The sequence below is a fragment of the Vicia villosa genome, unplaced genomic scaffold (assembly GCF_029867415.1).
Source record: "Vicia villosa cultivar HV-30 ecotype Madison, WI unplaced genomic scaffold, Vvil1.0 ctg.000352F_1_1_1, whole genome shotgun sequence".
Lineage (NCBI taxonomy): Eukaryota > Viridiplantae > Streptophyta > Magnoliopsida > Fabales > Fabaceae > Vicia > Vicia villosa.
This window is the reverse complement of record NW_026705158.1, coordinates 588,936-600,823: the sequence shown is the minus strand read 5'-3', so window position 1 is coordinate 600,823 and position 11,888 is coordinate 588,936. Positions and strand designations below refer to the sequence as shown.

General features: G+C 33.2%; 2 protein-coding genes across 2 annotated transcripts; one reads left to right on the top strand and one right to left on the bottom strand.

Moving 5' to 3' along the window:
* Positions 1-5,372: 5,372 nt before the first annotated feature.
* LOC131627247 (receptor-like protein EIX2) lies at positions 5,373-8,069 on the top strand. Its single transcript, XM_058898088.1, has one exon. It carries the CDS (start codon positions 5,409-5,411, stop codon positions 7,983-7,985), a length of 2,577 nt encoding a protein of 858 aa, XP_058754071.1. The 5' UTR covers positions 5,373-5,408; the 3' UTR covers positions 7,986-8,069.
* LOC131627248 (probably inactive leucine-rich repeat receptor-like protein kinase IMK2) lies at positions 8,008-9,825 on the bottom strand. Its single transcript, XM_058898089.1, has one exon. It carries the CDS (start codon positions 9,501-9,503, stop codon positions 8,235-8,237), a length of 1,269 nt encoding a protein of 422 aa, XP_058754072.1. The 5' UTR covers positions 9,504-9,825; the 3' UTR covers positions 8,008-8,234.
* Positions 9,826-11,888: the final 2,063 nt, after the last annotated feature.

Here is an 11,888-nt window from a genome sequence, read left to right as displayed (position 1 = left end):
CATTTCATTCTCATTACTTAATTACTTAAGGGCAATTGAAATTTGAAGATTTGGAACAATTGAAATTTAAAGGAACAGTCCTTTATGCCAATCGGTTACAAAGAACACACACCAAAACCTATTTTTCTCTCCCGCCTCTCTCAACCTTTATTCTATTTTTGCTAGGTTTATTTTGTATTGTAAAATACATTTTTGATGAATTTGATTTCACTATTATGTTTCTCACTTTATGTATAGTTTAATTGCTTTTGAATTATCACTATTATGTTTCTCACTTTATGTATAGTTTAATTGCTTTTAAATTATGGCTGTGTTTATTCAATTTCAACGAAATTATTTAATTATATAGTGGGTTTGTTCACGATATATTATTTACAATATAATTTATGATAGTTTATGTTTGTAAAATGTGAACTAAATATTTTAATTAATAGCAACACCTCCTCCCAAAGTTAATGTGCAGTACTGGAACACATATTTACCATTTACTCTGCAAGACAATTTAAATGTGAGAAGAAATTGTGTACATTTTAATCTTTAGTTTTTAATTTAGTGTGATTCTATCTGTCACAAATAAAATTAGTTTTATTCTATAAAATAATTAATTTATCAAGGTGGTTAATAAGTAAACTAATTAATAAATAATAACTTAATTAAATAAATAATAAATTAATATGAAAACACACTAACCCACTAATTAACTTTTCTCTCCAACATCTCTCTCCTATTTATTTTTAGTTAATTAATTAATTACAATAAAATAATGTGATTTTTTTATAATTATTATAATTAAAAAAAATACTCATTAACTAAATCTTTTAATTAATCAATTTGATTAAAGAAATTGAAACATAAATATTTATTTATAACCACGTTTTCTTATGTAGTGTTGTCGTTAAAATTGTTATTAAACCAATGTTTTTAAACCAACTCTGAGGAAAGCGGTTTCATAGTAAAAATGATCTCAAGAAAAAATATAAAGTATCATTTTTTTGTTAACCTTAAGGGTTTAGGTTTGGTTCCCTTCTATATATGGGTTCTTCGTTTTTTAACATATTTGATTTGTTTTCCTTTTTAAATTTATTTTATTTTGTTTTATTATAAACTATTCATTCGAATAATATTATTCGGATGGTGTGTCCGGAGTATTCGACATATTTTTAGTGTACTTTGGTGTGATATATTATGTTGAATTATCGTGACGAAATGAAAGGGACAATTTATAAATTTTTGATAGAAAAAATGATATAAGATGCAATGAGTCACCCATTGTTTATTATTCTAATTTTTAAAAACTATGCCTGACAATCCTGTGCATCGCACGGGCAAACGTCTAGTTCAACAAAATACTATAATTTTATATAGTGGAATACAAGTAAAAATCAATATAACTATATTTTTTTTATCAACGTCCATTTACAAATGTTTATAACTTCCATGTATGGTATGTTTATTTGTATATGTTTCTGCGATATATTTATTTTGATTTTTTATTTATATATATATATATATATATATATATATATATATATATATATATATATAAATAATTTTTATTGCATTTTTTATTAATTTGAGTTAAATATACTTTTTTTTATGTATGAAAATTTTTAATCTCATATTTTTTATATTTATGAGTGATATTTTTTATATTTGTTTTTTAATTTATAATTGGAATTAAAATATAAATATTCACCGTATAATTATCATTATTAATATTTATAATTTATAAATTATATCAATTTTATGATATCTGAATTACTGAATATCTCAAAAAATTTAATTTTTTGGGATTTTGATTAAATCGGATATGCATATTCGAAAAAACCTGTGACCATTTTTAGTGGATTTTTTCGGATATGCATATCGGAATTAATCATTGATAACATTGTTGAACAATATGTGATGATATTGATTGATGGTTAAAATGTATATAACTCATCAATGATGTTAGTGCGTGAGGAAATATCATCATTGACGAGTCCAATTTTTTGTGGTGTTTTTGAAAATACATTTCTGAATTAATTAAAATTCTAATTTTTTCAAAGATGCATCTCCGAAAGATATTTTCGGATTTTCAGTAGAAGTTTTCATCACCGAAGTATCCATCCACACTAAGATGTAAGATGTGATTGAAAATCGTCCAACCCACTAAAAACCAACGAGACAAAGAACCAGCATGTGTGTACCCCCACTAAAGGCCAAGGAGGCAAAGACCTACAAGCGACTACGCCAAGTTTCCCTGGACTTGCAAAGGTGTTGAAAGTTGAAGCCGTGTCAATATGAATGACTCATTCGGTGGATTCAATTCATCGACAATGTTTTAGACCGTTTCTTCTAAGTCACCTCCACATCAAACCAAAATATTTAGGTCTGTATATAGTCACGCAACCCTTAAAGTCCTCCAAGTCAATACTGGAATTAAATGGATGCATGGTTTCGTTTTCATCTCGTAGTGCACAAAACTCACGTAACATTTAATTTGCCGCGGTATCCAAGCTCTAATTGTGTTTCAGCTTTCACATTTAACCTCTATATTCATTCAACGTTTAAATAGTTACCTTATCAACATATCACCTACTCCCTCTTTATCATAAATAATGTATTTGAATTGTGGGCAGTTTTAAGCAAAATAATGAGAAGTATTAATTTTAATAATGAAATTATTTTTTATTTATAAAAATATTTTTACTAATTATAATTATTGGAATAATTAAGTAGAGTGAAAGTAAATAAATATGAGACAATTATTATAAGATAAAAAGTATACATAAAACACTTTTTATAAAATGGAAGAAGTATGATTAACAACTTACAATTATTTATATCAATTAAGTATCTCATCTTATTTATTAATACTATTATTTTGAGTTGGAATTTGAAAATTTCAACATTAAATATATTTATATACTATAGGATATACATTTCTACCATCTTTCAAATATTATAGATGTTAGAAAATAAGTATGATAATCTTGGATAACTTCGAAGAATCGTGTTCGTACACTTTTCGAACAAAGTATTTCGATCCTATTTTTGTTTGGGTTCACAAAATTTTTGTGGGGATAATTCTCGAAGAGCAATCTGTTTCTGACAATAGAGAACAGATCAGGAATATAGAGAGGAAGTATTATTTTTTGTGTAACCAAAACCGAGGCCAAATGACTCCTTATATAGGAGATCAATAACAGAAACCGAAAAGACACACCTGTTCAGAAAACAGTCATGTCTGTTCATAAAACCAGCCAGGGGCTCTGCCCCTTGGACCCCGACGGGACGCTACCCGCACCCTGCCAGAGGCTCTGCCCTTTGGACCCCGACGGGGCGCTGCCCCGCACCCCGCCAGGGACTTCGTCCCTTGGAACCCTGTTTCAGTTATTCATATTCAATTAAACGTTTGACTCGACAAGCGTGCACTCCGCACTACCAGAAAATTCATAGCATATTCATCAACATTTGAGTACTTGTTATTCTTATAAATTGCATTATTGGTAGAGAAGATCAATCAAGTGATTCATACATTATTTTATCATTACAAACTCTTATACAAAAATCAAAATACTTGTTGTATCTTTGTTGTCCAGAATTGTTAGAAGCAATATAGTCACATTGAGAGGATTGTTCTCATAGGTTGACTTCGTGAAAAAGTCAAGAGGATTGTTCTTGGCATTTGGTTAGTCTTGTACAAGTTACCAAACAATAGTGAAAATATCTTATTGCGTAAGGGGACTAGAGTACTCTCGGATTGTGAGGGGAACCAGGATATATTCTTGTGTCATTTATTTTTCTGCCTTTACATCTTTCATAATATCACCAAACCAGAAAAATTATCACCTTCACTTTATAATACATGATAAAATTATAAAGAACCTAATTCACCCACTCTTAGGAGCACTTCGTACTTACAAAAACTAATTTTTCCAATTAGCCTATCATGATTTGCCACGTCACCAATTTTTAAATTAAAAACTCTCTCCTAAATTGACACTTGTCTTACTTTCATACCTCATTTTCCTTTGTTTCATATTTTTTTACCAATTCTCTTTCTATCTTCGTTTTTGAACTACAACTTTCACTTTCTTCATTCTCTTTAATTCAAATTTCTAATTTCAAATCTCTTTCACATTCTTTTTTCACACTTTCTCACTTTCATTTTTAATTTTTTCTTTCCCTTTTTTAGTATAAATAAAAAAAAAGTTAAATGGTTATGCACTTACAATATAAAATATTTTACACTGTCATTCAATAGAAATATATCGCCCAGTCATATCATATCAATAATTTAAAAATTACTGTCTGACTTGACAAAATACATAGTCGTAATTGGTTGAAAATGTAAAAAGATTTTACACTATTAGTACATCACCTCTTTTCTCAAAAAAAAATTAAATCACTCTTTAATGTAATGAAAGAATATAGAAAATATTGAATTTTTAAAACACAAAATTTAGTTTCAACATAACAACATAATTGTTTCATAGTCATTCAAAAAAATTTTATAATCATTAAAAAAAATTCATAATTATTAAATTAACTAATTATTATTAAATTCTTCGGACAATTAACGAGTCATTATCAACACAATGTTAATTTTATTTTTAATCAATAATTGTCTTTATTTGAGAGACAAAATTTTTATTTTTAAATATCAATTTTTTTTCTTTTTCCATCTCACGGGTCTTTTTTATTTTTATTTTGTATGATTATTTAATATAATTAAATTTATATTATACATTTTATATCGAATCAAATTGGATAATATTTAATAGCGCGGTAAATAATTAACTTTTTATTTTACGAGTCACTATTGAGACAATATCTATTTTATTTTAATCAACAATTATCTTTGTTTCAGAGATAAATATCAAAAATTTATTTTCTCTTTTCCCATCTCACAAGTCCATTCTTTTATTTTTGTATGGTTATTTAATAAAATTGATTTTATATAATAATTATCATTTTATAATTTAAATAATTCATTCCAAACATATCACGCGTATCTAAATATATTTTATACCGCATCAAATAAATTAACATGTGGCTAGGAGTCATATACAAAATTGCAAACTATACATTACTTACACTTACAACTATTTTTAATGTGTACAGAAGATACTAAAAGGTCGTATAAATAATAAGTAATTTTTTTAATGTTAATAATTATTAATAGAGATTAAACCTTTCTCCCTTGCATGGCAACAATTTCAACTCATTTCCATCGTAACATTTTCTTTTACGGGACCCATGAATCAGTGTTGAATATTATGATACGTATGCTGAACGTTTATATTGGTTGGGGAAATAAATAGATTAGACAGTAGTAATAGCGAACATCAACAATAATCTTAACCCATAAAAACCCACCATGGACATTGATTCTTAACACTCAAAACTAATATTAATCAACCATGTTAAGGTTCACTTCACAAATTCCCATTATTTGGCTTCTGCTACTATTGCTGCTATCTACAACAATATTTGAAAGGTGCAATAGTAAGCAGCTTGCTAATTGTAATGAGAAAGATCGTTCTGCATTGCTACACTTCAAACATGCCGTCGACAGTCCTTCCTCCAATAGGCTTTCCTCGTGGTCTATCAACGATAAAGATTGCTGTTCGTGGAAGGGAGTTCAATGTGACAACACCACTGGAAGAGTTACAGCACTTGATCTTCACCAACAATACTTGGAAGGTGAAATCAACTTGTACTCTTTGTTTCAAATTCAATCTTTGACCTACTTGGATTTGAGCTTGAATGGCTTTACAACTCTAAGTAGTTTCAATCAATCAGGTGATTATAATTACAACTTGTCTAATATTCAGTACCTAGACTTGTCCTTCAATGATGATCTTCACTTGGATAATCTTAATTGGCTTTCCAAATTCTCTTCATTGAAATCTCTCAACCTTAGTCAAATTAACCTTCAAAATCAAACAAACTGGTTTCACACCATGGATATGCTGCATGCTTCACTGTTAGAGCTGAGATTGTCAAGTTGTCATTTGACCAATATATTTCCGTCCACTAACCATGTGAGTTTTACTAAATCCCTTGTAACCCTTGATCTCTCAGCAAACTATTTTGATTCTGAATTACCTGCTTGGCTGTTTGATCTCGGCAGCGATTCAAATATCTCCCATATTGACCTTAGTTTCAATATGTTACAAGGCCAAATACCCAAGAGCTTGTTAAGTCTTACAAAACTTGAATTTTTAAGGCTGAGTAACAATGAACTAAATGGATCTATTCCGGACTGGTTAGGACAACATCAAAATTTGAAATATCTTAATCTTGCCGAAAATTTGTTTCACGGTTCAATCCCTTCATCTCTTGGAAATCTCTTTTCCTTGGTTGATTTAAGTGTCGGCTCCAATTTTCTGACTGGTAATATTCCATCCACCATTGGAAAACTCTTTAATTTGAAGAGTTTGTTCATTGGAGGGAATTCCTTGTCAGGTGGTCTATCTGAAGAACATTTCTCCAATCTCTCTAACTTAGAAACACTAGTCTTGAGCGCACCTATTTCATTCGATATAGATTCTAAATGGATTCCTCCATTTCAATTGCAAGGGATAAGTTTAAGCAATACAATTCTAGGTCCTAAGTTTCCAGCATGGATATATACACAAAAGTCACTACAATTTCTTGAGGTCCCTAACTCTAGATTATCATCCATAGATGGAGATACATTTTGGAGATTTGTAGCTAATATTACACAACTTAACCTGTCTAACAACAACATCAGTGCAGACTTATCAAATGTCACACTAAACTCAAAACTTATTTTTATGGACCACAATAATTTCAAAGGAGGGCTCCCACATATATCAGCAAATGTCATCTATTTGGATTTGTCACACAATTCTTTCTTTGGAACCATTTCTCCTCTGTTCTGCCACAAAATAGGTAGGCAAAACAGTTTGGATTATTTGGACATTTCGTCCAATCTTTTAACTGGAAAAATTCCTGATTGTTGGGAGTATTGGAAGGGCCTATCTTTCCTTTTCATGGAGAGTAATATGCTGACCGGTGAACTTCCTCCATCCATGGACTCGTTTATCGATCTCATAATACTGGATTTGCATAACAACACCTTGTCGGGTAATTTTTCATTGGACCTGACAAACTTAAAAAATTTGGAATTCATTCATATTGGAGAAAACAATTTCTCTGGAACTTTACCAGTGAAGATGCCACATGGTATGGAAGTGATGATATTAAGATCCAACCAGTTTGAAGGAAACATTCCACCAGAGCTTTGCAATATCTCTTCACTTATACAATTGGATCTTTCACACAATAAACTTTCGGGGCCTATTCCCAAATGCATAAATAAAATCACTGGCATGGGCGGAGAAAAGAAAACAAGTCATTATCCATTTGAGTTTAATTTGTATGCAAAAGGGCGAGATTTACAGTATTTAGACTATGGATTGTTGAGAACTCTAGACCTTTCAGCTAACAGCTTATCAGGTGAAATCCCCCCACAAGTTTTCAGTCTAGTTCAACTCCAGATATTGAACTTGTCTCGAAATCATTTGACAGGAAAGATAGCAAAAGAGATTGGAGACATGAAACATTTGGAATCTCTTGATCTTTCCAACAATGAACTGAATGGAGAAATTCCTACTACCATTTCAACTGTGTCTTTCTTGAGCTTGTTGAATGTGTCAAACAATTACCTTGTTGGACAAATCCCAGTTGGCACTCAGCTTCAGAGTTTTGATGTTTCCTGCTATGATGGGAATCCTGGACTCTGTGGAGCTCCTCTACCAAGATGTTACCATGAGTCGAACCCACAAGGACAACACAATGATATTGACAAGGATAATTCTTTTACACAGTCACTTTACTTTGGGATGGGTGTAGGATTTGCAGTCGGTTTCTGGAGTATTTGTGGTTCTCTATTCCTCAACAGTGCTTGGAGGCACACTTATTTTCGGTTCATTAGTCATGTTGTAGGGTCTTCCAACCGATGTAAGTGAAAGTTGAGTTTTTATATGAAGCAGATTGAATGTAACTGATGGCATGTATTTTCATTATATTATTTAAATAAAAATTTACACATATATGCTACTGTTTGGTACATACTAATAGAAACGGTTTCATTCCAATATTATTCATTTAATCACCCAGATTTCTCTACACCAAAATACACTTATATTTTATAATAAAAAAGAAAAGAAAATTGATGTGTACTCAAACCTCCATATTTATAGCTTGGTTCAATACAATTAATCACTATCGCCATTGTTAAACACAGAACACTGTGCTGCTGGTCTCGACATTTCTTCGCCTGCACTCGCCGGACACGTCAACATCGTCGCCGGCAGCTTCATACAGTTGTACAACAAGCACAACGACGCTGTGTCAGGCATCACCATTCCCTTTTCCAACGGTATACCCGTGAAGTAGTTATGCTGAAGATACAGTGTTCTGGTGCTTCCGCGGCACACGCTGTTAACGTACTCCTCAGGCACTCTCCCATTCAAACGGTTATTATTTAAAAATAAGCTTTCAACTCCATCAAACACCGTTGATAGTTCTCCGGTAAGTGAGTTATGACTCAGATCAACTATCGATCCTTGACCATACGATGAGGATCCGATCGACGGTTCTCCATTTTCGGGCTTCTGTGGAAGCCCACCAGAAAGATTGTTGCGTTGTAGGAAGAGGGAAGAGAGCGTGGGCCTGAAGAAGAGTTGGGCTGGAATAGGCCCAACGAATTGGTTCATGCTGAGGTCAAGAAACTCTAACTCTGAAAGGGACTCTAATCCGTTGGTAAGTGGACCCCACATTCGGTTCTGTGATAACGAAAGATAACGGAGAGATGACGGTATTGACGTTGGTAACGGTCCTGTGAGTTGATTGTTCTTCAAGTCCAAATGAAGTAACGGCGAGGAAACGTTTTCCGGTAAATAGCCAGTGAGGGAATTGGAAGCGAGGATTAGGATTCTGAGTTGCGGCAACTTGGTAAGACCCGGTGGGATTGACCCGGCGAGTTGGTTGTGACTGAGGTCAAGTGTGTGGAGATTTGTAAGAAATGACAATGCTGAGGGTATAGTGCCGGTGAAGCGGTTGTTAGGCAAAGAGATGACTCGGAGCTTGGTGAGCTGAGCGAGTTGGGGAGGTATGGAACCGGTGACGATTCCGGGGAAGAGGATGAGCTGGGTTAGCTCAGTGAGTGAGGAGATGGACTCGGGGAGTGATCCGGCGAGTTTGAGTGAGTCAGTGCCGAGTGAGAGAATGGTGACTCGATTGAAGTAGCAAGTGACACCGGAGAATGAGGAGCAGGGATTTGGTGCAGTGAGGTTCCAGGTGGAGAAGAAATGGCTGGTGGGTGAGATTTCAGTAAGAGAGGTTTTAATGGAAAGAAGAGCTTTGAGATCCATTTGATTCATATTTGAATTGTAAAGTTGTTGAGAATGAACAAAAGGGGGTGTGAAAAGTAGAAAAACTAGAAGAACAACGGCAACCTTAAAAGTTGTCATTTCATATAACATGTGAGAAATGAAAGTGCGTGTATGTTGTAAGCAGGAGCTTTTGGTGAAGAAAATGCAGATCTTTCAGGAAAATGACAGTACAGAGCTTTTGTTAGGGGTTTTGTATTTTGGTGATGTGGCTGACAAGTGGGAAGAGTGAGGGGGGTTCATAAAATAAAACGAGTGTGTGGTTATGAAAACAATTGCAAGAGGCTCTCATTGCTCATGCATTTTGACTGACAGGGTTGCGTAACTGTGGTGGGTCCCATTCTCGAGATTTTTGCAGAAGAATTTAACGTGATGCATTTTCTTTGCATTAATGAACAAACAGATGATGCCTTCAACGTCTATAGATTTTTTAGTTATAGGGACATAATGGTAGCAGATCTTGTTGTGCTGCTTCAATTACTTGTTCACCAAAATAGATAGCAGAAGTTAATGTTATGTTTGATCATTTGGGCGAATGATTCGTACAATTTGACCCGTTTTTCAAATAGTTATGAGTATGGTACAATCAAATAACCACTTGTTACTTCTGTGTTCTGTCTTATGTTTAGTGTTGTAAGTTGTTTTAGATTACTTCTGTGTTCTGTCTTATGTTTAGTGTTGTAAGTTATTTTACTGCTCCTCAAACTGTGGCTATTTTTGCGCTGCGTTTTGGGATCATGCACAACAATGTAAATGCCGCACGCAATTTCCAACTGCAAAAGAGAGTAAATTGAGAAATTGTGACCAAACTAGGCCTAATGTAAAGATGATGAGCCTTAACTTTTGGTTTAGAATTCTCCCATCACTCCCAGTCCACCTTACACAAGTTCTTTGGCTGGTTCAATGTTTTCGGAAATTACAGTACTAGAGGTAGGGCCTATGTCGCTGAAATCATTTTTGTTTGGTGTTAACATTTTCTGGCAAAGGGGTTTTGCTAATTTGAAGTTTACTGAATGAGTAATATATTCTATTATTGGATTGATATTTTTAATAATTTATCTTATGTGGAATTTTCATTTTTTTTAAATGGCTAATAGAAATGGTAAATGTTTTACCTTTTAACTCGTATTATAAGAGCTTTGTACCACTCATGTTTTAAGGATTATCTACCACTAGACCTATTTGGTGTGGAAAGACTTGAAATCATGGTGAATATCACATACTTTAAGAATGGGTCGGGCTATAGGATAAATTCGAAGAAGTATGTCTTATATTAAGCTCCTACTCCATGACTAATGAAGGTCAGTCCCAAATTAATAAAGTCGAGTTAAACAAGTTAGAAGACCAGGTCAGCCTATCCGACTGAAAACAATTATAAAAGGGACAATTGAATAAAGAGACTTAATGCCTAGGTAATGCCTTCAAAACAAATTAATAAACATTAAAGGTTGAGTTCAGGCAAGAGAATCGTGGTTTTAATGATCATAATTGATCTTTCTCAATAAGGGGAAAAATGGCCTTATGGCCTTTTAATGAGTCTTAAATACATAGAATATCAGAGATATTATATAAATTTGTGATCACAGAAAAATTAGAAGATACACAAATCATTATCAATACAACTTAGACATTATTATTCCTCGTTGATAAAATTACATTGGTTTACATTTCTAAATGTCATGGGGCCTGGAAAAATTGTCTTAATCAACACAAACAATTTACAACTTTAGTCTGATCTCCTCTCACGATGGTAAGATATGTCACCAGTAGTAACAATAATGACCGAGTTGTCATAGCAAAGATGTTAGCCGTTATAGAAGAATTATGTCGCCAAAATGATACATTACAGAATAATATATGTGACCTACAATATCGACAAACACAATTGGTTGCAATTGAGAAAGAAAAGCTTGCAGATCCTTAACCACTCGCTGATGAGATTTTAGATGCTCCAGTCCCCAACAATTTCAAACCACCATCCTTAGTAGCATTTGATGGCAAGAGAGATCCCCAAGCACACATAATCTCCATCAACACTCAAGTGGTTATCGCTAGGGCAACTGACTCACTAGAATGCAAATTGATAGTTGGGACTTTGAAATAGACAACCCTTTGAAGGTATATGAGTCTCTTTAGGTGCTTGATATCGAACTACCAGGATCTGGCGAGAAAGATGATCCCCCATTTTTCGGTCGATCTGGACGAAGAAAGGCTTCGAGCATTGGAGATGATAAAAAGGCAAAAAGAAAGGGTATTTTCCTCAACGAGCCTGTTAAATTTTTTCCAAGGTCATTCCTAGTTATTGCAGGAATACTTGTCTCGGTTTAACAAGGAAACCATCAAGTTCGTTTATTTGAATTAAGAGAAATTTGTTAGAGCTTTCCATAATGGCCTCAACGTCGAGTACTTCAATAAGTCATAGCCAAGAACCTAGCAACCTTAAAGGAAGAAATCATGGCAAGGTCATAATGTTATATT